At 53.4% G+C, this 26771-nt stretch overlaps 1 protein-coding gene across 2 annotated transcripts in view; it reads right to left on the bottom strand.

The window, feature by feature from the left end:
• SCUBE1 (signal peptide, CUB domain and EGF like domain containing 1) overlaps positions 1-25528 on the bottom strand; it is a 131722-nt gene extending 106194 nt beyond the window's left edge. The window contains exons 1-3 of one of the 2 annotated variants that reach the window (XM_082739858.1): positions 25324-25528; positions 21540-21671; positions 3998-4126 (exon numbers count right to left, since the gene is read on the bottom strand). In XM_082739858.1, the coding sequence (XP_082595984.1) occupies positions 3998-4126; positions 21540-21671; positions 25324-25411 (349 nt within the window). In that variant the 5' untranslated portion in view covers positions 25412-25528. The remainder of the gene's footprint in view (positions 1-3997; positions 4127-21539; positions 21672-25323) is intronic. The other variant, XM_082739859.1, reaches the window with a different exon arrangement.
• Positions 25529-26771: the final 1243 nt, after the last annotated feature.

Genomic DNA, 26771 nt, shown 5'->3' with positions numbered 1-26771 from the left:
ACTTTTTTATTTCTCTGTTTATTTTCTGGGTGACCCATTCATTGTATAGTAGCATTTTATTTAATCTCCATGTATTTGTGGTCTTTTGGGGTTGACTTCTAGTTTCATAGCATTGTGGTCAGAAAAGATGCGTGTATGTCTTTGATCTTTATTAGAATTTGTTGAGGCTGCTTTTGTGGCCTAGAATGTGATCTGTTCTGTGACATCCCTTGATTTTTAAATGTTGACAAATCATTTAATGAGATGACAGTGACAGTGATGATTACAAAAACACCGGAGGACAAATGTGTCTGCGGGCTGCAGGAGGATGGCAGGCTGCCTGCTTGAAACCTCCATGACAACATGATGACAGTACCCAGCACCTGTGCAAAATGTGACATCTGTACATGCAGCTCTCCAGACCTGCTTTTTAATTTAACTGTCACGGCACCCCTCTGAGACCAGGATTACAGTTAGGGGAACCTGCTTGGAGAGTTTGAGTAAGTGGTCCCAACTCACTGACTCATGCGTGGTTGTGCCAGAACTTGAGCCTAAATCTTCAAACCCCAAGCCTGGCTTCCTCTTCCATCATTCTATGTTTCTGCCAACACTTATCCTGATGCCATATCAGGCACTGTATCTCTCACCACCTGTTATGGAGGAGGGATGTGAGGCTCTGGGAGGTCACGTGGTCAGCGTGGGATGGAGATGGTTGGAACCAAGGTCTGACTTTTCTAGAGCTAGTTTTGTCTTGAGAAGGAAAAAGCCCAAACAAAAACACGTCTGTCGGGAAGGTTCTGCCCTCAGCTAAAAGCAGAGGAGCAACAGAGAAAGCCTTTTCTTGGCTGCCGTATGTGTGAGTGAGAGCCGTGTGAAGTTGCAATCTGTGCTCGGAGGTGGGGGTCGGGGAAGTCTTATCCAGTTCTTTAAGTTAATCAGTGTAAAAGAATCTGTTCTAAAAATAAAAATAAACCCACCCAGACTCTGCCGTTAGTCGGGAGGCACTGGATATACCTGCCATCGTCCAGAACAAGAGGATTTAGGAACGGGTGGTCCTCCACAGGTAAGAGTGTTAGGACGAGAAAGGGAGTCCCACGGGTCAGAGGCAGTGCAGGGAGTGCAAATGGCTGGCTCTGGCCTTCACAGGCCTAGCCCAATGCATTTCTTACTGAAAGCTGGTGAGCAGGCTCAATGCCCATGACACTGTGAGTGCTCGATGCCAGGCCTTCTCTAGATGTTCTAGAGCCAGGATCTCATTCAATCCTCACGAGATAGGGACTATGAATTCCATCTTACAGGTGAGGAAACTGAGGCACAGAGGTGAAGTGACTGGCCAAACGACACACAGCTGGTAGCTGGCAGAGCCAGGACCTGAGCCCAGAACGGGCAGTTCCCAAGGCCTGTCATCTGGACCACTGGGTGCTACTACCTGTTATCTCACAGGGATATCAGCTCTGCCTTCCCAGACTAATCAGTTACTGAAGTGAACTCCTGCTGTCATCTGAAACAGTGGCAAAATTGGTAAAACTCAGGGCTCATGCTTTGGGAGGATTAAACAAGATAACGTCCTACGGCACAGCCCCAATCTTTACAATCTAACCAAATGCCCAGCCCACTGCTGTAGCCTCCTGGCACTCCAGCCTCCCGCCCCGAGCCCAGCCCCCAGGAGCCCCCTGTGGCTCTCTGCACAGGCATGCCCTCGTCCCAGCCAGCTGCTCCCCGACCTTCGCAGAATCTGTTCCGTGCCACCTCCTCTTTGAAGCCCCCTGGGGAGCCACTCCATTTCCAGCCTAACCTCACCCAGTGCAGGGGCGTCTCTTCACAGAACCCTCAGGGATCCCACAGCCTGCTGTCCAGACCTCATTTCAGCCCTTATTTTGGGTATAATTACATGTTCACAGATCTGTTTCCCATAACAAGTCTGTCTGAGAGCCAGCATCCACTAAACAAAAGCAGCAGGGAAACCTACAGCTAATGCGCCACTGGGAGGACGGGTTCCAGAGGACTCGGGACGCCGCACTTGCCCTGCCAGGCACCCACAGGCCAGCTGGCACAGGCGAGGTCCGCCGAGCCCTTGCACGAAGTACTGCACCGAAAGCCATAAAAACATCCCAATGACCCTCTGACCTAGTCATTCCATTTCTGGGAAGAAAGGGTAGAGGAAACAATTAGTAAATTAAGAAAAAATAATTTTCTGCCAAGAATCACACCTTGGGATTCTGAGGGTAGGAATAAAACAAAACATAAACAAACAATTTAAATGTCCAACCACAAAAGGGAAGCTGAGTCACTCAGAGTAATAGTAATGCCTGTTTGTTGATGATTTGTGCCCGGTAAATGCCAGTCACTTCACCTCGCCGTGTCATTTTGTCTTTGCGCACAGCCTGGTGAAGTAGGCAGCATCGTCATCCCCCTTTCCAGCAGGGCAGCAGGCTCAGAGGTTGTGACTGGAGTGACGGCTACTAGCAGGGGAATGCCGGGCCAGGCACGCCTCTCGGCAGCAGGACACTGTCTCAGTCACTGCTCACAAGAGCCCAGGACGAAGCAGCTCTTCATCCTCTCCCTTTACCAACAAGGGACTGAGACTCTGAGACAAGAATAAAGTATCCACAGCCACGCTCCTGCCCAGTCCACAGTCTTACCTCCTTGGCTCTAGCTGTTGGGGCCTGTGTCACTCAGCAGCCAGCAGCAGAGGAGGGCCTAGGGGACAGGCACAGCTGCTTTGAGACCCCATGCTCTCTGCCATGAGATGGTTCTCCGGCTGCAGATGGCAAACCACCTCTGTTACGAATTATGCCCCCCTAAGATGCTGAAGTCCTAAAAACCAGTCCCTGTGAACCTGTAACCTCTGTTGGAGATAGGGTCTTTGCAGAGGGGTCACAAGCCTAGGACTGTGTCCTTCTAGAAGAGGGGAATTGGGACACAGAGACAGATGTGCACGGAGCAAAGGCCACGTAAAAGCACGGGGAGACAATGATCTACAAGCAGAGAATGCCGGAAGCTAGCAGAAGCCAGGCGAGAGGCCCGGAGCAGATCCTCCCTGGAAGCCCTCCGAAGGAACCAACCCTGCGGACGGCCTGACTACAGACATCTTGCCTCCAGCCTGGGAGAGAATAAATGTCCGTTGTTTGGGCCACTGAGTTTGTCACATCGTTACAGCAGCTCCGGCGCACGAGTCACTTCTCACACCATGAGACAACTGGCAAAATGGTGATAACGGGGGCCGGGGTGGGGCAGGGGTGGAGGATATCTGGGGGGCGTGTGATGGGGGCCACCGATTGCCCCCACAGGAAACCACATCTGGGGGCAGGGAGGGCTGCGAGGAGACACACCAGCACAACAACGCTGCTTTCTAATCTCTCCTTCTTCTCCTACACGTTCCCAATTCAGTCCAGCAAAGCTTACGTTACTCTTCTAAATTCCATACAGCTGGCTTAAATCTATGTACTCGAGCCATGAGCATCTAGAGGTAGATGAGAATCCTTGTGATGGGTCATTGTGTTCCCCAAATCCAGATGTTGAAGCCCTGACCCCAGGACCTCAGAACGTGTTTTACCTGGACACAGGGCCTTTCAAGTGGTAACTGGGTTAAAAATGGGTTCTTAGGAGGGGCCCCACTTCAATAAGACAGGTGTCCTTCTAAGAAAAGGATCCGAGGACACACACAGAGAGGCAGAAAGAAAGAGACCGCATGATAAACCAGCTCTAGGTACACCCAGATTGGAGTACCACATGAACACATAGCAAGAGGGTGGCCATCTGTGAGCCAAGGAGAGAGGCCTCAGAAAAACCACACCTGCCAACATCTGGCCCTCGGCCTTCTAGCCTCCAGAACTGAAAGAAAATAAATTCCTGTTGTGGAAGCCGACCAATCTGTGCCGCTGTGTGCCGGAGGCCCCCGCAAAGTAACACAAGGAACCAGAGGAGGGCGAGGCTTCCCACCGCCCCCGCACTGTAGGCTGGAGCTGAGGGACAGGCAGGGCGTGCTCAGCGAGCGGGGCACGGCCGTGTCACTCACCCAGGCAGTTGTGTCCATCATGGGCCAGCATGAAGCCGTCAAAGCAGGTGCACCTGTAGTTCCCTGGGATGTTGATGCACTCGTGCACGCAGCCCCCGTTGTAGTAGTCATTCTCACACTCGTCGATGTCTGCAAAACGAGGGCCGGGAGAGCATTCAGAGAAAGGGCCGGGGGGTCCCCTCTCCCCGCTATCACTGAAGCCACCAGGGTGTGAACAGTTCGGGGAGGACTCAGTAGGTCTCTGCTGAAGTCCTTGCTGGGTGCTGGGGCCCCAAAGATGGCAAAGAGGAAGAGCCCGGCTCTGGACTAAGGCCGGCCCCCTCCTCAGGGGGCAGCACCGGACGCCCTCACCACAGAGAATTCGGCAAGAATCCACCCCCAGCTCTGCCTCCCTCAAAAGCCTCTAGACAACAGCATGCGGGGACCCTGGAACCGGCTCTCTTCAGCTCATGTGAAAGCCTCCCAGAGATGGAGAGCTCCGGACTGCCCAGTGCGCAGTACTGAGTAAAATCAACCTTGCACGCCACCGAGAAATGTAACCTCTGGAACGAGAGAGAAACGCTCAGACTCCGCCCAGACAGTTTCCTTCCACCGCCGCGCCTAAAGCCTGAACTTCTAGGGCTCCAGAATCCTTGTTATAACAAAGGCTTCTGTCTCTGAACAATGGCCAGTAGCCTTTGTAAAGGTCACTCTTTTTGCTGTTTTAAGCCTTTTTCCCACATTTCCCATCAGGGGTTAAAGGGCTATCCGTTCTGGAGCTCCAGAGAATTGGAGACCTCGGAGAGTAATAGGAACGCACGACACCCAACGAGCGGCTTCTGTGCCCAAGTCCCGGGCAATCCTGTCTGTCATTCTCTCCTCACAGCCCGCAGGAGCTCAGGGAGGTGGGCACCGTCATCCTCCCTCCAGCTTCACACGGGCACTGAAGAAAGCCGGGCCCAGGGAGGCCAGACCCCCGCCCAACGGTCACACACCTGGGAAGTGGTACCAGTGGGATTCGAGCAAGACAGTCTGGCTTGGGAGCTCCTGGGGACCCAAGCCGCCACATCTCTGACGGCAGCGAGCCAGGGACGGCGGAGGCCCAAGGGGAACCACCAGCTTGGCCTGTGGACCTCGGTAACCCCGGCCCAACCGCTCCCGGGGCGCGCTGTCTCAGCACACACCGGCCCTGACCTCCACAGAAAACCCGTGGAGGCAGCGAAGAGGAAGCGGAAGTGCCCACCTGGGGGAACCGGAAGTATCGTGGTTGGTGGAACCGGAAGTGTCGAACTGAGCACAACCGGAAGTGCCTCACAGGAACAACTTGTCCCTCCCCTCCAGGGTCAAAGAGGGAGGTTTGAAGCCCTGTTGCAGCTACGAGTGCTGGCCGGAAGAAGAGAGGGCACCGAAGGCAAGCCTGGCTGCTCCCTTAAAGGACCTAGGAGCTGGCCCTGGACCAGTGAATAATAGGTGATTTGGTAAATGGAAGGATAGTCAGCTGCAAGCTGCAAGACACCCAGCTGCAAGCTCCCTCCATGCTGGTCCTGAGCCAGAGCTACACGTAGTGGAGGAAAGCCATGGGGGGCCAATTAGAGTCGCAGGTAGGAATGTCCATTGGAAAACTGCTCACTCAGGAGGTGGTGAGCTCCCTAACTCCAGAGGTGACCAAGCACTGTTCAGCTATCTACCTGCCAGTAGAGGGGATAACTTCAGTCAAAAGGGCAGCACGAAAATGCCAGAAAACAGAGCCTGGGCTGTGCAGTCCGCTTCTTGTGCCCACCCTTCCAGCCATGACGAGGGGAAAACAAAGTAGCCCGAACCTCCGAAGGAAAGAGACAGAAGCTTCAGCCCAGCCCAACTGCAGCGGTCATCAGCATCAGCTGGGAAGCTGGCTCAGCTCTGCAAGTCCTTTGAATGGTTTTTAATCAGATTTAATATTGAGACATTTTATTTTTTATTATTTTATCATTTTTTAAAGATTTTGTTTATTTGACAAAGGGAGACTGCGAGAGAGGGAACACAAGCAGGTGGAGTCAGAGTCCCCTCCTTCCCGTGGAGGGGAGCCTGAGGCTGAGCCCGAGGTCGGCTGGATCCCAGGATGCTGGGATCATGATCTGAGCCAAAGGCAGACACTTAACGACTGAGCCACCCAGGAGCCCCAGACATTTTAAATAACATCGAAGGGGGATATAAGATTTTATGTTTGAAAGGGCACACAGGCCTAAGAAGACTGAGCTATTGATTACTTCTCATTCTCTGCAGCCCTGACCTTTTTGCCACAGCCCCAGATAAACCAATCTGACTGCTTCCTGCTTCCCACCCCCGAATCTCCCAGACACTCCAAAGGAAACATGGCCTGACTTTAATTCATCAGCCTTGGCTTGACTTGGGTTCCTTGTCCCTGTGAATATTGTTATCCTTCCACTCCTCCACAGACATGGAGTCAGCTACCAAAGCATGGTTTTTCTACAGCGTTACCATGGGTTCAGTCTGTCCACTGGGCACCCATTCCACCACCTGCTCATCATGGCCATCATCTCTCATCCAATCTCAACCGGCAGCCCCAGACCATTCCCTCCCTCATTTCTTCATGTAAACAGGTGGCTCGGGAGAAAATGGCCTGGTCCCGACTCTGGGGTTGCAGCCTGGTTGTTTAACACAAACAGTATATGTAGCAGCAACTCTTCGTCCCAGGGTGGGCACATGACTTAGGTTGGATCAGTGAGACTAAGGGGAAGCACTTTTACCCCATGCTTGGGTAAAAGAATTCTCTCTTGCTCTCAAGTTGTAGCTGTGAGGGAATTATGCAGATATTTACTGAAAATACACACCAGGTCACTTAATTTTCATAGCAACCCTCTGGAGTGGGTATCTTCACTTCATTTTATGAGTGAGCAAACTAAAGTGCAGAGAGGAGAGGCAATTGCTCAAGGTCATATAGTAAATGGTAAGGCAAGGGTCAGAACAGAGGCCTTTCAGTCTCAAAAACCTGTGTCCTTTCTAATAAGTTAGAACACCCATGACATGCCAGTCATTGGCAAATTACTATATACACATTATTACAATATATATATGTACATTGGTACATCTATACTGTGTGTTGAGGAAGTATTATCTAATGCTCCAAGCACCCATTTATCCATTCATCCTTCCCTTTGTTCATGCTAAAATCTATTCATCTAAATATCCAATCAGCTGACTATCCTTCCATTTACCAAATCACCCATTATTCACTGGTCCATTTATCCAGCCAGATATCTACCCATGTATCAAATATGCATCCACCCATCTACATATATGGCCAGACACACTCATCTTTTCATTCATCTAAACATCTAAACATCCACCCATTCACTCATCCATCCATCCACCCAAACATCTAAACACCCATCTATCTATTCATTGATCCAAATGTCCACCCATCTACACACACACACACACACACACACACACACCCCACCCACTCGCCCTCTGTCTATCCATCCACTCACGAATCCATCCATTTACATATGGACTCATCCACCCATCGACTCCTTCAAGCATGATCCATCTAAACATCCTACAAAATACACACAATTAGATTTAAAAATAAAGATAGTGGGAAGAAGAAAAAGAAATGAGGGTTTAAGAATAAGAGAAAACTGGTGAAAGTATACAAATACACTTAGTAATTTCAAAAAGTTGGCCACAAATATGGCTCTAAGCTGCCCGGAAACCAAAGCAAAGAGGAAACGCAGAGTCGCCACATCCATAAAATGCAATTAAACTGGTTTGAATGGTGGTGAGGTCTAAGAAAAATGTCTCTTCCCCTGGTTAGGATAATCATATGCTCTGATCTGTGTGGCACATTTCCACTTTATGCTGTTGTCCGGGTGTCATTATTGACAGCACACTTTTCACTCTCAAAATAACAACCTATTTGGTCACCATACCCAAAAGGCATTATAAAGATATTGCTGAATAATAAATAAAACAACTCTAGCCTTTTCCTTCCCGTGATACCCTATAGTATGGGCCACAATAGATGCCAGTAGGCAGTAGAGTGAAGAAATGTTCACTGCTCAGACCTCTTCCCTTAACATCTCCAAAGGATTTCCCCCAGATCCAAGCATCTCTTAGAACCATCAGTTCCTCTCCAACCCCCAGACCTGCTGTGCTACCACAGGCTTCCTAGACCAGCCTGCAGCATCTGCTCACAACTAACGCCCCTCCCCTGATTTCTGTGCGGATGTGTTGAATTTTTTTTAAATCATGTAAACCTCCTCCTTTAAATAAGAAATAAACACACAAATAAATCAACCCAAAAAAGTCTCTGCCAAAGCGAGTGGATTTATTCTGTTAAAAAACATGTTCATGAGCCACCAGGCTTGGGGGAGGGCCCACAGGCCTCCAAGATGCCCAGCAGGCTCAGACCACGTTTTAAGGACTGTTAAAGCCAGAGAATGAGGAACAGGCAAATGGGGTAGGGAGAGGGTGAAGGAATGGAGGGGGACAGAGCCGAGCTCTCTGGATGTTTATTCTTGAAGGACTATTGTGGGCTGAATTGTGTCATTCCCAGAGATGTACTAACCCCCAGTATTGTGAACGTGACCTGATTTGGAAATGGGATCTTCGCAGTTATGGTGAGGTTATGCAGTAGGGTGGGCCTAATCTAATGCTTGGTGTCCTTATAAGAAGAGGGAAATTTGGATACACACAGAGAGGATGTCGGGACAGAGAGGAGAACACCATGGTGAAAGGCGCAGAAGGAAGACGGCCACGTGATGACCACGGCAGAGATCAGAGTGAGGGAGCTGTGTAAGAGCCTGGTGTTAGTTAGTCCCATTTTGCTGATACAAAGCCTGAGGCACGCATGGCTGAGCACCTAGTCTCCTGGCCCTGAACCAGTGGCGGTGTTCGAAGGCAGATTCTATACCTGTTGGAGTCATATCCTCAGCATGCATGAGATGAACACTTTCTAAAAGGGCATCAGGTCCAGAAGTTATTAAGGAGGAAAGTGGGAAGGAGACATCATGTGCCTCATTGTTTTTTATTCCCAAGGTGTGTACCTGCCCTGAGGTTGAGGGACAGTGACAGGGACCTGAGTGCTGGGGATGACAAGTCCAGCAGCTCACCCTAGCCATCCGGGCTTCTTCTCAAGCTTGGATTTTTGTTGTTGTTGTTGTTATGTTTTCAACTCAACAGAAAACAGCTTCCAACATCTCACAGAGCAGAGAAAAGCAGCACAGGAGTGGCTCATTATGAGATTTTTAAAAGCACACAGTGTCATTTTTCCTGTGTTAAGGGCAGCATGCACACGCGATCGCACAGCTGTGGTTGTGTGCCAACAGTAGCGGTTTGGAACGCGAATGGAATGAGTTTAGCCCTTTTTTTCATTTAATTCAAAATTGATTCTCATTGCGCCATAAAATGTATATTTACTCTGTGGTGCCTGGGTTCTAGAAGATCGCATCGCAATGTGTCACAGCTCCTTCTTGTTTCATCTTCATACTATTTCAGAGCCTTTTCCTAAAAATCAGGACCGACTGCAAAAGTTCTCAAAATGAGGATTTTTTTTTAAAGCTCCCTGCTCTCCGCTTTCAGAGATCATTACTGAAAAACCTCTTCCCAGGTCCCCTTGAAACTGGCATTTTTCTTGACATTCCTTGAAGACAGTGGAGACCAAGTGCTCTCGCAAAGGCCCCTTCCCTGGCTGGGCGCTAGCCTCTCTTCTTTGTCTGGGGGCTTTAGGAAAAACCGTGCACTCCTCAGATCAGGCAACCATTCTGGGAGAGATGTATGGCTTAGGAAGTTGAGTCCTTATTGGTGAATAAATCTTAATCCGGTTTGTTGGCTAATTACGCTCGGGGGAAGGTAGTTTCTCGGGCCGCCTAGCAGGAAGGATTAAGCCTCCTGTCTCCAGTGGCACAGGGTTAAGCTCTGGGTTTGTAATGATTGAGTAATGAGACGCGGCTCTCTGTGGACCCCTGGCAGGTTTCCCTTCTGCGGAGACAATGCCAGAAGTGGGCCCAGCAGTTAATTATGGGAAAGGTCAAAGGTCATGCAAAACCAACACACATCTATATACTTTTTCATTCCTCACTGCGCACAATGACCATGGCTCAGCCAGAGGGTGGGAAGGCCCTCCCCACTGCCTACCTCGTGATCCCCAACGACCATGGGGTCCGAGCGGCTTGCCAACCTCCCCCAGGGGCCACCACACTTCTTCTCACACCGTGCCCTCGCCTAGGGCTCCTTCCTCTTCCCAGACACCTCTGACCATCTGCAGGCTGAGCCCCAGCATCGTCTCCTACCTGCTACCTGTGCCGTTCCCCAGCAGATGTGACTCCTCCTCATCCTCCGGACCCCAGAGCCCCATAAATGGACCCCACCATTACTCTTGCTTGCCGTGTACCTGTCTTTTGGGGCTGTGAGTTCCACGGCGGCAAGAACGGTGTTCTGTTCAGTGTGAGCTTTAGAAGGACAGAATGTGTTCAACGAGAGTGTACACCGCACTGGACAAATGAATGAGCCTCTGTCGACCGGCACCCCTCTCCCCGCATGTAGACGGTATGCTGGCCCCTCGCCCATGACTACCCTGAGAAGTGCATACCAGCATCTTTATTTCATGGCAGGCGAGACCAAGACCCAGACAGGTTACCTCCCCTGCCCGAGATCACACAGCTAAGACAGGTGGAACCAGAAAGGGGGTCAGGACACCCGACTTCCAAGTTAATGCTGTCTTAGTCACAAAGGACCACATATTGTAAGATTCCATTTATACGAAGTCTCCAGAAAAAGCAAATCTGTCGAGACAGAAAATAGATGAGTGGTTTTCTTGGCCTGGGGAGCTGTGGAGCGATGGTGAAGGGGTGCAGGTTTCTTTTTGGGATAATAAAAAGTTTCTAAAATTGACTGTGGTGATGGGGACACAGCTCTGTAAATGTACTAGAAGTCACTGAACTGTACACTTTCAATGAGTGAATTGCATGGTTGTGAATTATATCTCAATAAGGTTGTTACTATATATGTCCATATATGTCCATATATATATATTTAGAGAAAAAGAGAGAGCGTGAGTGTGCACAAGCAGGGGGTGGGAGAGGGAGAGAGAAAGAATCTTAGGCTCCACACCCAGCGCAGAGCCTGACATGGGGCTCAATCTCATGACCCCGAGATCATGAACTGAGCCAAAAGTCAAGAGTTGGCTGCTTCACTGACAGAGCTACCCAGGCACCCCAGATGTTTACAGTTTTAAAAACTTAATGTCATCAATGCTATCTGTTGCACTGGCTGAGTCCCTGGCACTGTGCCTGGCTGCAGGGACAACACAGGATGCTTATTCTGAATTGACCTCAAATGCACCTGCCTGGTGTGGTCTCATGGCGGGTGCACAGCTCTCAAGCCTCAGGTGGAATTTTCCCACGAAACCAACCAGTTGATTATTCCCTTTCTCCCTCAAAAAGGCCCGGAACCTTTCACTGGGGGGCTGTTCCCAGACTCTGACATCAAGCCTCAAGGACCTCAAAGCAATCTGGTCAAAGGAAAGCTGATCTGTCAGAATGTTCTAGATGGAAGTGAGAAGTTGTCCCAGGCTGCCGACTCAGAGTTGAGGCCCCACTCCTCCCCTCTGCAAATTATAGGTATGGCCATTCTCCTGTCCCCTTAGCAAAAGGCAGGGGAGAAGCCCAAACCACGAAGTCCCCTGAGCCCCCCAAACTGCAAACTCCAAGGGGCTGCTGCCCAGGCCCAATCACCTGTGAACACAACAGGAAGACACTCAGACAAACGTAGCTGCTGGAAAGCCTGAGCTGCCACTCAGAATGGGTAAGCAGGTACCCCCCAAGAGCTTCTCCGATGCCCCCACCAGATTTTATTTTATTTTATTTTATTTTTTAAAAAGATTTATTTAATTGACAGATCACAAGTAGGCAGGGAGGCAGGCAGAGAGAGAGGAAGAAGCAGGCTCCCCACCAGGCAGAGAGCCTGACGTGGGGCTCGATCCCAGGACCCTGGGATCATGACCTGAGCCGAAGGACAGGCTTTAACTCACTGAGCCACCCAGGCGCCCCCCCCCCCATCAGATTTTATAAGGGGAAACCGAGCCCAGAGAGGGGCACTGAGGCTCTAAGCTTATTAGCAAGTCAGGGGCAGATAGCAACTTGAACCCAAGGCTCGACTCTCCGGGGCCTCCCTGTGGGCTCAGGCCTCAGGCCAACCTAAGCTGGCCCGGCGCAGTCGTCTTTCCTTCTTTCTCTCTCCAAATGCCCCGTGCAGTTTCTCTCCAACACACAGCAAAGCAGTGGCAACTCCCCGCCAGACACCAACTCCGTTGCAAGTGCCTTACCCCTCACCATAGCCCAAGCAAGAAGGCTGAAGTTCCCTTATCACAGAAAAAGAAACTGACCCTCAGAGAGCTTAGTGATCACCCAGCTCGTAAGAGGCGAAGCCAATACGGGAGCTCAGGCAGGCTGGTTCCAGACTCTGCCCTCCTCGCCTTGACACAGTCCTCTGGAGAATTTCCGCGTCTCCACAGCCCAGGAAGTCAGGGCTCTTAGTCCTTGCTGAGGATCAAGCCGCCTCCCTGCCTTCTTCCCTCCTGTACCAACACCTTCTCCAGGCTGGCCCCCCAACCCCAGGTCAGACCCTGGCCCCAAGGATCTACCAGCCTATTGGGGGACCATGACCCGTATGCAGACAAATTCATCTGAGGAGAGCCTCCTCTGCCAACACACCAGCCAGGCCCAGGGCCTGTCTATGGGGCTGCCAGTAGGAAGGGACTGGAGACTAACAGTCCAGCCTGAGCCCATCTGCCACCCCCAGAGACTAAGCCAGCATTAAGCACCATCAGGGCAAGGAGGATGCTTAAGAAGGAGGTGCCCACCAGGGGGTGGGGCTGTGGGGGGCTAAAGGGACCTGAGATCTAGCTCTGGCCCTGAACTCTGCAGTCAGACTGCTAGAGCCCAAGAGGCCCACAGACACCCCACACCCCCGCCAGGTCACACCAAGCTTGCACCCAATTCTCCATATACCTACGCCTAGCTCTACTCCCCCTGGCACAAGGGGCAGGAGGTCCAGACAGGAGGAGGGTGGTTCCCGGAGAAAGGAGTACATCCCGGAGTGCTGGAAGGGAGTGGGGAGTGATCGATACCAGAGCTGTTATTAGCCAGGCCAGAGTCCAAGCTGGCTGGCTGGCTGCGCTCTTAAACTCTCTCCTCCCAGGACTGCAGCCCTGGCCCATCTGGAGGACCCCCTCGGAGCCCCTCCGAGGCCCCGTGACCTTGCCCGCACACACAAGCCCTCTGGCCCTCTTTGTCTCAAGGCCTTGGGGGAAGGCTGCCATCCCTTTCAGTAGCATCCCAAAGGCCGACAGGCCCGTAGTTTATTTTCTTAGAAATAATGGTTTTTTCTGGTTAGCATTCCTCAGATGGAAAAACAAATACAGCCACTGTAATAAGAAGCAGCCAAGAGGAGGAGAGAGAGCCCAGAGGAAGGGGCAGAGAGGGGCCTGCCGCCTGGGGCAGAGGCTGGGCCTGCAGGGGTGGGGGCAGGGGAGAGACCCTCTAACCCTAGGAGAAATGGGGATTTAGAGGAAAAGGAAAACATCACACGCAGGCCCTCCTCTGCCTTCCACACACGCTCCCTCCTCCTCCCATCTCTGCTCAAATAGACCCCTACCAGGCAGGTGCCATTGTTCTGACCAGCTGGATCAGGAACCAGGCCTCTGGAAGGTTCAGTCACTTACTGGACTTACTGAGTCAGGGGAGCCCAAAAAAGCCCTCTGCATTCATCTGCAGATGGCTTCCGGGACCATGAGAGCTGGAAGGAACGTCTGCTTTCCTGACCAACACCTCTCCGGGGAGCCTCTCCAGTTTCTTCCCTTCCAAGGCAGAGATCTGTGCTCTCTCTTCTTTGCCCCCGGGTCTGGTCTACATTCTCATGGCTGCGCTTCCCACACTGGCTTATGTTCCCGTCTTTCCTAGTCCCAACTCTCCCACGGACCAGTGAGGTCACGAAAACACATCTTGGCCTCGGCACCGAGTCTGGCACAGAGTAGGTGCTCAGTGAACATTCTCAATGCTAAGCTGAATCTAGCCCAGCGGATGCATTTTACAGATGGGCACACTGAGGCTCGGGAGGTGAACCTGCCTCCACTGCTTAAACACCAGTGGCATGACATTTTCATTTTTCCTTCTGAAAAGGAAAATTTCAAGCCCAATCTCTGCAGCAGAACTGGGCCCCCTTGGAAGCAACGCCATCTAATTGCTAGCTGACAGCAACTTGGAATTTTAAGTCACATTTGACTTCTTCCTGCCTGCTGGTCTGCTGGACTAGAGGGCTTTCATCTTCAGTGGGGCTCACACGTTAGCATGTATAATTGCACGTTTTAAGACTTGAAGAAGAATTTCCCCTCCTCTCCCCCACCCCTGCAGCCCACCTCCTACTGCCTTTCCTGGCCTCCCAAAAAGCAGATTTTTATCTGGAGTTTCAATAAAGTGTGCAATAATAATGAGGAAAGTGACTTAATAAGGTCGTAGAGGTTATTCCCTAAAAAGGCCAATTGGTTTCAAGTTTTCTGTGGGTTTTTTTTTTTTTTTTAAGTTTCTGATCTTAAACTAAACAGATCACCGGGTTTGTTATTAGGAGTTTTGTTAAAATGCCTAATACCATGCCCTGTAATCTACCTGACTTCAGTGACTGACAGGGAGGCGGTGGGGATATAAAATTCAGGAAGTGGCTATTTACTTTCATTACATACACGCTAATTTGTGATCTCTGATGCCCACAGGTTGTCATTTTTTCCACTTTGCATAAAAAAAGGGGAAAATAATATATTTGATATTCTGTGGCCAAAACAAAAGGTTATTTCCCCCAAGAGTTTTAATTATAGCATTCTGGAAAAGGCCCGAGTTGGAACTTGCAAGTGGAATAAACGACTTGAATAAATAAGTCTAAAAAATTAAGTACACATAGAAGGGGTGATGTACACTGCTGGTTCAGACTAAACAGTGATTATCAAGAGGGTCTTAGTTATTTAAACAAGCCATTTGAGGGTGGTTTGCTCCTCGTTTGGGGCCTGGTCCTGATTATAAACGAGAGCTTTTAATTAAGATTAGTAAGACCCAATTCAAGCTATAATTTGGTCCTTTTCCTTAGCAAATGTCTATGAAAACAAAGCAATTAAGGTTAAATGAGTTGAAGCATTTAAAAGGGATGAAATGCCCCCTCCTCGTCCCTGGCTTGCCCCCTTAGCCAAAGGAGCAAAAACAGGCCTGACTAATTCAGACCAGGAGGCCAGCATAAGGGTATGGAGAGCTGGGGGAAGCATAGGCGTGGCTTATTGAAAAGAGGCAGGGAAATAGAATGTGCAAAGGTCCTGTGGTAGGAAGGAGCTGGCAAGTTTGAGGAATCAAAAAATGAGTGATGCTATGGTATGGTCAGGGAGGGAAAGGCTGAGAATGACAGCAGCTCAAAGGCATTAGCTGAGTGCCGGGCTCAGCCTGAGGGATGTCCTCTCTCAGCTACATGGATGGGCGGTGTGCTTCCTGCAACTCGCATTCACAGAGCCTGCCTCAGATGAGCTGGTGGCAGCAAGGGGCGATATGAATAAAGGAAATGGTCTCTGCAGTCTTTTCTGACTCCAGAGCTAAGGAACTCTTCCCACTTTGTTCAGACAGGCTGCTGGGGGCCTGTGCCATGGCCTAGGGTTGGGTCTTGGCCCTGCAGCTTCTCAGCGGGGTGACCTGGCCAGAGATTGACCTCCCTCAGTCCAAGTACCACAACCTCACTCTGCCACTGGCCTACACCAGATGTTCTCACACTAACCCCTTCCCTTGTCAGGCCTCAGCTTCCTTACCTATAAACCCCCCCAGAAGCTGGAGGCTCTGCGAGACTTTTACTGGTGTCCCTGGGATTTATAATGATCACTCACTACCCACTGACGCTTGCTCTGGACCCAGCCCTAAATGAAGTCATGTGGGTCATTGCAACCCAGTGTCACAGGCACTCTGAAGGAGGGATGCTCACAGCTAACATGGGCAGCATGGAAGGCTTCCTTTAAGAAGTAACTGCTGAAACTCACCCTCCACCCTTTCACTCAACAGATGCTTTTCAAATTCTGGGCCAGCCCAGAAGCATTGGCTTCCAGGGGATGGAGCAGAACATGTCACAAACACTGTCCTTGAAGAGTCCACATTGCGGGAGGAGACACAGGGAAACATAAATGCAGAGACGCATGGACACAAGCTAGGGGTGTGTGGGAGGGGAGGGCAACAGAGAGTGCTGGTCATCTGTAGAGCGTGGGGGCTCCCCTGGACGCCCCTTCCAGTTCCTTCTAACTACGCACGTCCATGAGCATACCTGGAGTCACTTCAGGATCTTTCAAGACACATATCATCAAGAAAACACAGATTTTTCCCAAGCCTTGCCTGGAGCCTTTTGGAACCCTCTGAGGCACCTCAGCCTGGTGACGGCAAGCCCCCTGTGTGGAAACCTGCTCATCGTCACACGCGCACTGGCCACGTGGCAAGATGGCCTTGAAACAGTGATGAGAAACTGTCCTTGGACAGTTTCCTTGGAGGGGGACAGGCTGCCTAAGCTGCTGGCTTTGCTAAAGGGGTTTCATAACCAGCTGCTGCTGGTTCGGGGTGAAGCAGTTAAGGGTATGAGAGGCTCAGTTGGCCCCTCGCAGGGGTTCCCATAACCTGGGTCCATTTGCTGTGAAGAACTAGTGAGCTTGTGGAAGCCATGTTCTCTGGGCAAACTTTGTGGAGAATCTGTCCTCTATGCTTATCACAGTGAGTGGCAAAGTCTATCAGATTTGCAGAATGGGATGCTCACTCCCCCAAGACTCCAACCCCAGCCTCCGCACAGCCCCACACCGGCTCAGCACCTGGGATGAAAGGGCCTGGGGAAGAAAATGGGTTTCCTCTAAGGTGGAAATTGCTGCCTGGAGGGGGCTGTGATCGATTCCTGGTGTCTGCTCTGGCAGAATGGGGCAGGCTGTTTGCCAGCCAGCAGTAGGTTTCATGGAGCAAAGGAAGGCCTTCTGTCCCTTGGAATTTTTATCATGCCTTTTTTGTGAATGGTCATTTGTGAATGGCCAACGTGTCTGTACATCTCTATGGGGATATGGACATACGCATACGGTTTATCTGAATAGTCCATGAGCCAGAACACCCCATTCCCATTTCCCAGCCATTTTAGATCCCAGCAACTGTTGGAAAAAGACAAAGTTTTACCCCTTTTCATATATTGAACAACATTATGACCAACATTATCATGAGGCATCAACATCAACATGATGACAACGATCAATATCACCATCATTGCCATCATCACCACCATCACCATCATCACCGCCACCATCACCACCATTATCGCCACCATCACCGTCAACATCATCACCACCAACACCATCATCATCATCAACACCATCATCACCATCACCACCATCACCATCATCATCACCATCACATCATCACCACCAACATCACCATCACCACCATCATCACATCATCCCACCATCACCATCAACATCATCACTATCATCACAACCAACACCATCATCACCACCATCATGACCACCACCATCACCATCATCACCATCACCACTGTCACCACCACCATGACCACCATCATCACAGGAACAGCAGGTAAAGCTCACACAATGTGTCCTAAGTACCAGGCTATGTTCAAATGCTTTATGCAAGTTACCCCACCTAATTCTCACACTATCTCTGTGAAGTAGATATTATTGTTACCTCTACTATATAGACAAATGGAGTCGAGTAACCTGTACGGTCTACATGGGCAGGATGTGAACCCAAGACATCTGGGTCCAGAGTCCATGCTTTGATCACTGTGCCCAATGGCCTCCTGACCATCTATCCCACTTCCCAGAGCAGAGAGCCACAGACAGCAGTATGAGAACTGGGCCTACCAGACCTGGGCTTTGGTCCCAACCCCAACAAGATCCCTGCCTCCTCAGGCCTCCATTTCCCCATCTGTAAACCAAGGAGGTGAATGAACATCTGGATGACCTCCAAGCTCCTTCAGGCTACCACTGCACGTGATCTGCCAGCCCCTCCAGACTTCAAAGCCTCCAGAAATCTCTGTGTGGTCCTCCTGGGGGAGTTGGTAGGGGATATTATGGCCCAGGAGGGAACACTCCAGTGGGCTCCATTAATTCTGACTGATGCCTGTCCTTATGGGTGAGAAAAACCTCAGTGCCAGTGGAACAGTGTCCACCCAGGTCCCCAGAAACCCTTATAGAAGGTATAGGGAGTGAGTGGCCAAATGGTGTCCTCTTAGTTCTTGACCACTAGTCTCCATACTTTTCTTTTTTAAAAGATTTTATTTTATACTTTATTTCAGAGAGAGAGAGAAAAAGAGAAAGAACACGAGTAGTGAGTGGCGCAGAGGGAGAAGCAGGCTCCCTGCTCAGCAGGGAGCCCAATGTGGGGCTCGATCCCAGGACCCTGGGGTCATGACCTGACCTGTAGGTAGATGCTTAACGACTGAGGCACCCCCCCACCCCTGGGTACCCCAGTCTCCATACTGTTAACAGGGCGACTCCACAGGTAATGACTTAACCACCCATAGGACCCTGTTGATTAAGAATTTCTATGGATGTGTAATTTCAGCTCATGCGGCCTGACCCAGATCCAGAGCTCCTCAAGGAGAAGGGCTGGGTTGCACGGTCATTATCGCCCGAGGTGGGCTGCACGGAACCATTTTCAAAGGTCTTCACCATTGAAGTCATCATTAAATGAGTCTATTCACACCACCTCTGCCAGCCAGCAGCCACAGTGAGAGGTGGTGAGAACATAAGACAGAGAGGGTGACAGTGACAACAATGCCACTGTCAATTGTGTACTGAGCTCATACTCTACCCTGAGTGCCTATCACGAGCCGGGCACCGTGACGGGCAGCCTTGGGGTTCACCACCTGGCATTTCATTCCATCTTCAGGAAGGCTTACGGTGAGGGGTATTTGGGGCCATACAACCAAAGGAGAAACCGAGGCTTGGGAGGGCAAACGATCACCTAGACTTTCACGTCGAAGGTGGGCTGCAACCCAGATTCCCGCCCAGAGGCTGGGCCCGTTCTTGCTTTCCTCTGCCATTAGACAGGGTGGAGAGGACATTGTGACCAGAGCAGGTCCTCCCACGGCCCCAGCACACCCCCTTCCCTGCTGCCCGCACAGCCCCTCTGTGGGCAGTTTCTATCTATGAGGCTCCTCACCTCCAGGGAACTCCAGTCTGAGCAAAAGAGAGCCAACTCAGACTAAACATTTTCTGCACACCCATGCTACGCCAGGCTCTGCCCCCCAGAGCGGGGAAGATGGGGACAAGCCTGAAAGGCAGTTTGGGCGCTCACTGTGAACCCAAGTTGGACAGCTGCTGTGTGGTGGGCCTCAATGCTGAGCCCATCGCCAGCCCTCAAGTGGGCTCACCGTTCAGCGGGAGAACAAGACACATAATTATATCCAAATGTGGAAGTGCTCTGAGGGGAGGCATGGGGTGGCGCAGTCAGTTAAGGGTCTGACTCTTGGTTTCAGCTCAGGTCATAATCTTGGGGTCATGAGATCACTTCCCCCCTCACCCCCATCTGGCTCTGTGCTCAGGATGGAGTCTGCTTGACATTCTCACTCCCTCTACTTCCCCCCAAAAGAAATAAATCTTAAAAAAAAAAGAAGTGCTATGATGGAGAAAAGCACTCAAGGTGGCTGTGTGTGTGTGTGTGTAACTGTGTAGAAGCAGAGGTATCAAGGAAGGCTTCCCAGAAGAGGCAAATCTAAAGCCTGATTAGGAATTGGCCAGGACACAAAAGGTAGAAAAGGAGCTCCTGGTAAGGGGAAGACCTGTGCTGAGGCTCAGGAACATGGAGCGGCCTGGTGTGTAGGTGTGCGGCCAGGACATGAGGGCCATTTGCGGTTTCAGGAAGTGAGGGGCAGAAGCCAGAGCCAGACTAGCGAGACATGGAGGCCCCTGGCATTTCCAGAGGCACATTCACAAGCCTCCTCCTTTCTCATTCTTACCCTGAGCCAGCGAGTCTAACCCCCAGCCTGGGCTCAGGCAGAGTGGAGAGCTAAAGCTGGACTCTGGAGGACGTCAGGGAAACAGGCAGAAGAAAAAGTGTGGGCCTCCAGGCCTGGGGACAGCAGAAGGGACCCTAAGGAGCTGGGCTGGAGTAGGAACAGGCTGGGTCAGTGGCTTAAACAAGCAGAGATAGAGGGCTGCCCTTGGCCCTCCCTTGTCAGAGCACTGGGCCTGGAGCAGGGAGCAGAGAGTCAGAAAATGGCCACGTTAGAGCCTCACATGTGCCACATGGAATCTCCAGGCCCTGCCAGCAGGGGGGCCAGCCCGTGCCACCAGGCTCTTTGCTCATGACCTGGTCTACCTGACTCCAGCCAGGCCTTCTTCCAGAGGTCTGTGGGTATGCGCCAGCTCCCCACTCAGGCTTCTGGGCCCCAATCAAGGCCAGAGATGTGGCCAAACCAGGCACGATCCAGACCACTGCCAACTGCCCAGCACTCAGCCCTAAGAGACACCAGCAAGTGAGATGGATGAATCATGTCAGCGTTCCAAGAAGGCATATCTGCATCTCCCACAAGCTCCGGCGCCTGCAAAGCTTTAAAGAGAAGGAACGGGCCCCCATCACACTCTCATGGGTCGTTTACTTAATAGAATTTCGTGCTTTGCGAAAGTAAGCTGGCAGGGCATGGGGAGAGGCAAACAAGAAGCTAGGGAGCCATGGAGGGGGAGTCCGGGGTCCTGGGGTTCAGTACTCGCCATGCCCTGTGGGACCTGGGGGCTGGTTTCTCTTGGGGCCTCAGCTTTCCTCATCTGCAAAGTGGGGACAGACAGGGAAGATTCGGAGCAATGATTCTCAGCCAGGTATGCATGCGGGACACAGAGAGAGCGGCTTCCAGCTCCCTGATGATGGGGTTCTCCAGAACAACACAGAATGGCCACACAGTCCCTCCCTGACACATGCTCCCCTGAGTTCCATCCCGCCTGGGGAGTCCTGCTTTCAAGGACAGCCAAGGCTGCTCCTCTCTCTCTGACTTTCAGCTTGCCAGGGAGGGAGTTTCCAGCACCAGATAGTCAAACCCAAATCCCAGGTGCAGGGAAGAAAGGCTGGCAGACAGACAGACAGACAGACATGGCACAGATGTATGTCTTCGCCCAAGCTCTCGTACCTGAGCCAGCCCACGAAAGCTGTGGCTGGCTACTAAGCAGGTCCTTTGGGGAAGCTACAGCCACATGGGGTGGGGTGGGTGGTTTCGAAGTTAGGGACCTGGGGAGGGTTACCCCAGGCCTTTACCCCACATGTAGCCAGAGACAAGAAGGATGAACGTGCCAGTCAACACTTCATCTCATTTAAAATAAAACAAAAGTTTCAATTCCCAGGTGAGTCAAGTACCCTGTGACTCCAGATTCCTCCCTCCAGGGAAGCAGCTTAGCTTCCCAAGAAGCCCCCCGGCTCCCTCCCACGGCCGAGGGAGGCCTGTGCTGCTGGCACGCCACGGGGTGGGCATCGGCCCCGGGGTCCGGCCAGGAGGGCCAGGCTGGGCTCACCTTCACACTGCCTGCCTTCCCCTTTGTAGCCCGGCTTGCAGAGACATTTGTAGGACTTGGGTGTGTTCTGGCAGATGGCATCGATGTGGCAGTCATCTGTGCCCTCCGAGCACTCGTCCACGTCGGCTGGCCCTGGGGTGGGTGGGGGAAACAACTGGTGAGATGTGGTCCGGTCGGAGGGGGTCGGAGGGGGTCGGAGGGGCAGACCGCGGTGGCTGGGGGGCAGGGAGCTCCTTCTGCCCTCTACCTTCCATTGATCGCTGGGGTAATTAACAGTAATAGCCATCACACGACAACCCGGCGTGACGAGTGGTGACTGGTAGCATTTTGGGGGCAGCTACTCTGTGGCAGACCCAATGCCCCCTGAACGTGGCCTCCCATTTAATTTTCACGACGGTCCTATCAAGTTGATCCATTACTCCCGCGGAAGAGATGACAAAACCGAGGCTTAGGAGCACGGCCAGGAAAGCCTCTCCGTGTGTCTCGCTCTCCCGACAAGCACCATCCCTCCTCCACTCTCCTTATTCTAGAATTCAGAGCCAGAAGGGCCTTGGAGGAATTTAAATCTATCCCCTTTGGGTTACAGTGGGGGCGGGGCGGGGGTGGGAAACCAAGGCTCGAATGGAGCCCAGAGCAGCGGCCAAGCCAGGAGGCCCAGGGTGGGTGATCTCACCCCGCTCAGCCCCAAGGCTGTGGAAATCGAGGATTCTTCACCCAGTTTCCAGGCCTCAGACTGCAGCGGCCAACCACAGAGCCACACCCTCAGCAGGGCTGACCCAGCTCACCCGGGGTTCTGACCTCCCCATCCTCTCTCCTCTCCACATTAGACACCTATGACCTGGCTCTCAGATCCCAAATTCCAAACTCAAGTTCAGTCTAGGTTTTGAGAACTCCTGGCACTCCCCACCTCCCATCCTAACTCACACACTCACACCTTCGGTCTGGAATAGCTGTTGGCCGAAGTAGAGCAAGATAGATCTTGAGTTTCTGTCTCTCTCTCTCACTCTCTTCCACATACACACACATAGCACAGAGCTCAAACAGGGAAAAGGACCCTCGGGACACGGGATAGCACAGCCAGAAGAACTTTAGTTATAATCTGGGTTACAGATGAGAAACTGAGGCCCAGAGAGGTCTGTTGTAGGTCAGTAGCTCATGAGGGGCAGAGACTAGAGCTCAGATCCAGAGCTTTCTATGGGCCGTGTTACTTCCAGCTAGCCACGAATAAAATACAGAGGGATGACAGATAGAAGGCCCAGACGGGCAGCACAGGGAAACCTCAGCAGCTACTCCAAAGGCAGTCACCCAAGGGCAAGGCTGGGGAAGTGCTGGAGAGACCTCCTCTCTTCCTGACCCCAGCCTTCCCCTAAACTGTCTGGTTCTCAAGACTGTCCGATCTGAATTACTCCCCTGGCTGGCATCAGGGTTCTAAATCTGTGTGTGTGGGGGGTCTCTCTAAAAGAACAAAGCTCCTCTCTAAGTGTCTAAGGGCTGCAGCCTCCCGCAAAGGAAGAGAGGCATCAACAAGGAGGCTAAGAGCAAAAGTTCCTGACACAGGCACGCACACGCACGCACACACATGCACATGCACATGCACGCACACACACACGCACACACAGCAGGTGGTGCCACTTTTCAGGGTGGTTGTATCTGATCAGGTCAGCAGCCTGTTCTCTACAGCTGCCCCAAGGAAGGTGGAACAGGAGCCAGGCACGGGCCAGAGCCAGCCACCAAATGGTCAGGGACCAGTGGGAATGTCAGACCAGCAGAGCATCCCCTTCTGGGGAAATGCCAACACAGGCCACCCCCACGCAGGCTGAGCCCGGCCTCCAGAGCAGGAAGCCAAACGCCAGGGAGGGCCAGTCTGCATCCTTCCACTGGGGAGGCCTAGGGCCACTTCTAAGATAGGACCAGCAGGGAAAACGGGCCACAGATGCACATCCCAAGGGTCAGTGCACAGAAATGAGGGAAGGGAAACTGCCTGGAGTTCTGGAGCCCCTTTTGCCCCGTATCCCTAATCTTTGACCCAGGCAGGTAACCTCGTGGGAAGGGAAAGGGATGAACCTTAGCCATGGGACTGGTGCGGGGTGGGGAGGCGGAGAACACCTCCCCACACATCTTCTAAAGATGTCTTTAGGTGGGGGCTGGGGAGAGGGAGAGGAGCCAAGGCCATTTGTTCCCCTGGTCTGACCTTGCTCCCTGCCCAGGGCTGGGGACTCCCTCCAGAGGGCAGCCCAGCCCTTCCTTGGCCTCCTGCTGCTTGCTTTGACTGGTTTGTGTCACAGCACAAGGCTTTCAGGGAGTGGGACACACACTGAGGAGGGACAGAGAGGTAGAGAGAGGCACACTTTCAAATTGCCAAACAAGGGCAAAAGATCCTAAAGTCTGAGAGAGACACCCACAGCCACGATGGGGCTGAGGGCCGCAGGGCCCAGCCTCCAAGGGCTCCAGCTGCGGGAAGAGTTTAAATGCCCGGCATCCTCAGGGAGCAACTCCCAGGAATAGATTTCTATGCCACCAAACACAGACTTTGGGGAGCCCAGCATGGTAGCTGGGGGGAGGGGTGTCCAGAGAAAGCCAAGGACAGCAGAAGCAGGCAGGATACCCCCCCACCCCACCCCTCCAGGAGAGAGGGAGGAAACTCCTCCGGAGCAAGCTGTGGGAGGAGACACTGCTTCCCGCTTTGTGGGAGCACCCCTGCCAGACAACCAGGAGAGTGGGAGGGGTGGGGAGAGGGTGCTGGGGAGCTCCTGCGAAATCCTGCCCCTTTCCCCTGCGCTGCTAGCCTCTTCTGCCCTGCCCAAACCATGCCCCAAATGCTTGGGATCCGGGATGATCCCTTTCTTCCTTCAGTGCCTCTTGCCTCCCTCTCCTGGGCCTCCTCCCCTCGGTCCCAAGCTTCGGCTCCCCTCCCTCTGGTTCCCACCCATCTCCTTTGCTCTGTGTCAGTCCCTCTGCCCCTCCAGTCCTGTCTGACTGTCTGTCTGCCCGTCCCTCTCCAGCCACGTCCCCTTCTGTCTTTCTCATGCGTCTGTCTTGCTCCCTCCCTATCCCCCACCCCCAGTCTTCTCGTCTCTTTCTCCGCTCATCTCTCTCTCTCCCCATCCCTTAGTCCGTGCCTCACATCTCCCTTTATCTGTGTTTTTCCTTCCAGCTGCCCGTTTGCCTCCTTCTCTCTCCCTTGGGCTTCCTCCTTCCCCTCCGGTCTTCTGTTCTCCCTACTCTCCGTGTCGGTCTTTCTCTGGGATTCTTTCTGCGTCCTTTTGTGTGTTCCCTCCGTGCCTCTTTTTCCGTTCGCCGGTCCCTCGATCCACCGCCTCCCCCCATCCCCTTTCTCTCTAGGTCAGTCCTCCCCCCGGCTCCCCTCCTCTCCGTCTCCCCTCTGGGCCTCCTTCCGCCCGCACGCCCCTCTTCCCTGGGGGAGCGCCCGTCGGGCTCCGGGGTCCCCACTCCCTCTCGCCTGCGCTCTGAGCGCCGGGGCTCCCCTCCGCCGGTCGTCGCGCTTTCTTTCTTCCTCCCGCCCTCGCACTCCCTCTCCCGGGGGCCCCAGCCCGTCCCGCCCCTGCTGCGGCCCCGCCGGGTTCCCGGAGCCCCCCCTCCCCACCCCCGGGCCGCCGGGCTTCGGGGAGGGGGCGCCCGGCGTCGGCCCCAGAAGTTACTTTGCGAAGAGGCGGGGCGGGGCGCGGGGCCGCGCGGGCTGCAGCCCCCTCGACGGCGCGGGGCGGGGGCCCACCCGGGACCCCGCCGCCGCCCCGCGCCCGCCGCCCGGCCGCTCGGGGCTTACCTGGGAGCCCGCTGCCCCCCGCCAGCCGCCCGCGCGCGCCCAGGGCGAGCAGCACGCACAAGTGCCAGCGCACGGCCGCGGCGCCCATGCTCGCTGCGAGCCTGGCCGTGCCGGCCGGGCGTGCGGGCGTGCGGGGCGCGGGGACCCCTGCGACCGGCCGCTCGGCGAGCGCTCCTGGCTGCTGGCTCCTCGGCCACCGCTCGGGCTCCCAGCCACCGAGCCGGCGCGGCTGACGAGCTGACAGCCGGGCGCTCATTGGCCCGCGGCTGCCGGGGGCGGGGCTCTGCGCGCGGCCGGCCAATGGGCGCCGGCCGCCGGGCCGCGGGGGGTGGGGCGGGCGCGGGCGTCGGGGGCGCCCCCTCCCCTCGGAGCTGGCGGCAGGTTGTGGGGTGGGGGCCGGGACCCGCTCCGGTGGCCGCGGGGTGCACAGTCTCCGCCGGGCTCGGGCTCGCTCGGAGGCTGCTCCCTTCCCCGGCCCCTACCCCCAGCCCGCCGTGTCGAAGTCGTCGAGGGTGACCAACCCCTCCGGGGGCAGCACTCCCATCTCTCCAGCACGCACACTCTAGGGAGGGGAGGGGGCCTGCCCAGCGGCCCTCAGAGGTCGAGAAAGGCCCGGAGACATCCATTTGTAGTGGAAGAAGTAGGAATGCTGAAAGCAGAATTGTGCGCTCACCCAGCGGGGTGGTGTTTATTGAGAGTCTACTGTGTGCGCAGCGGGGGCCCTGCAGCCAGAATGAGCCAGAAGGGAAAGAAGGGAAAGAAATCCTGAGGTTTGATTAAAAATCGACTTTTAAAACAAACTTTTTACCACTCCCCAAAGGACAATGGCTTGTAAGTGTGCTTGTCATAGAACAGCCGCAGAATCCGCATCCAGAAAGTTCCCTGACGGCGGACAATGTCACTTTGCAGGCAGTCCCGGCCCACGGTGCACCCCATCTGCGGGCTGACCCCCTAGCCCACCAAGTTGGATGCTCTGAGTATTCAGGGCGGGGGCCCTCTGCAATGACAGCCCTGGGCAGGCAGGTGACGGGCTGGGGGCTGGAGGAACATCACGGTCCTTCCACCCAAACACTGCTTTGGCCTGCTCTGGGATCTACACCTGACACTTGCCGGCCTTTGGGCCTGAACCCAGACCCCCAGCCCAGGAGGCACAGCTGGAAATAAATGGCCCCTCTCAGCCCCAGGCAGGACGCTTTAAGGGAAGAAAGTTCAGCAAACCCCAAGGCCCATCTCCTTGACAACCACCAATAAGAGCTCCTTTTTTCTTCTCCTGCTCTCCAGGCCCAGCTCAAAGACAAGACTTTCCTCTTTTTGTCCACTCTGCCCGGCTGGGTCTGCGCCTGGCTTTCCTTTCCGTACTGGCTCCCTTCCCTGCCCCCAACACACATGCGAGTGCGCGCGCGCACACACACACACCCCTCCCAACACACATCTTCAGGCATACAGAC

This window comes from Mustela nivalis (assembly GCF_964662115.1).
Source record: "Mustela nivalis genome assembly, chromosome: 7".
Lineage (NCBI taxonomy): Eukaryota > Metazoa > Chordata > Mammalia > Carnivora > Mustelidae > Mustela > Mustela nivalis.
The sequence above is the reverse complement of the archived record's forward strand: the minus strand, read 5'-3'. Positions and strand labels throughout refer to the sequence as shown.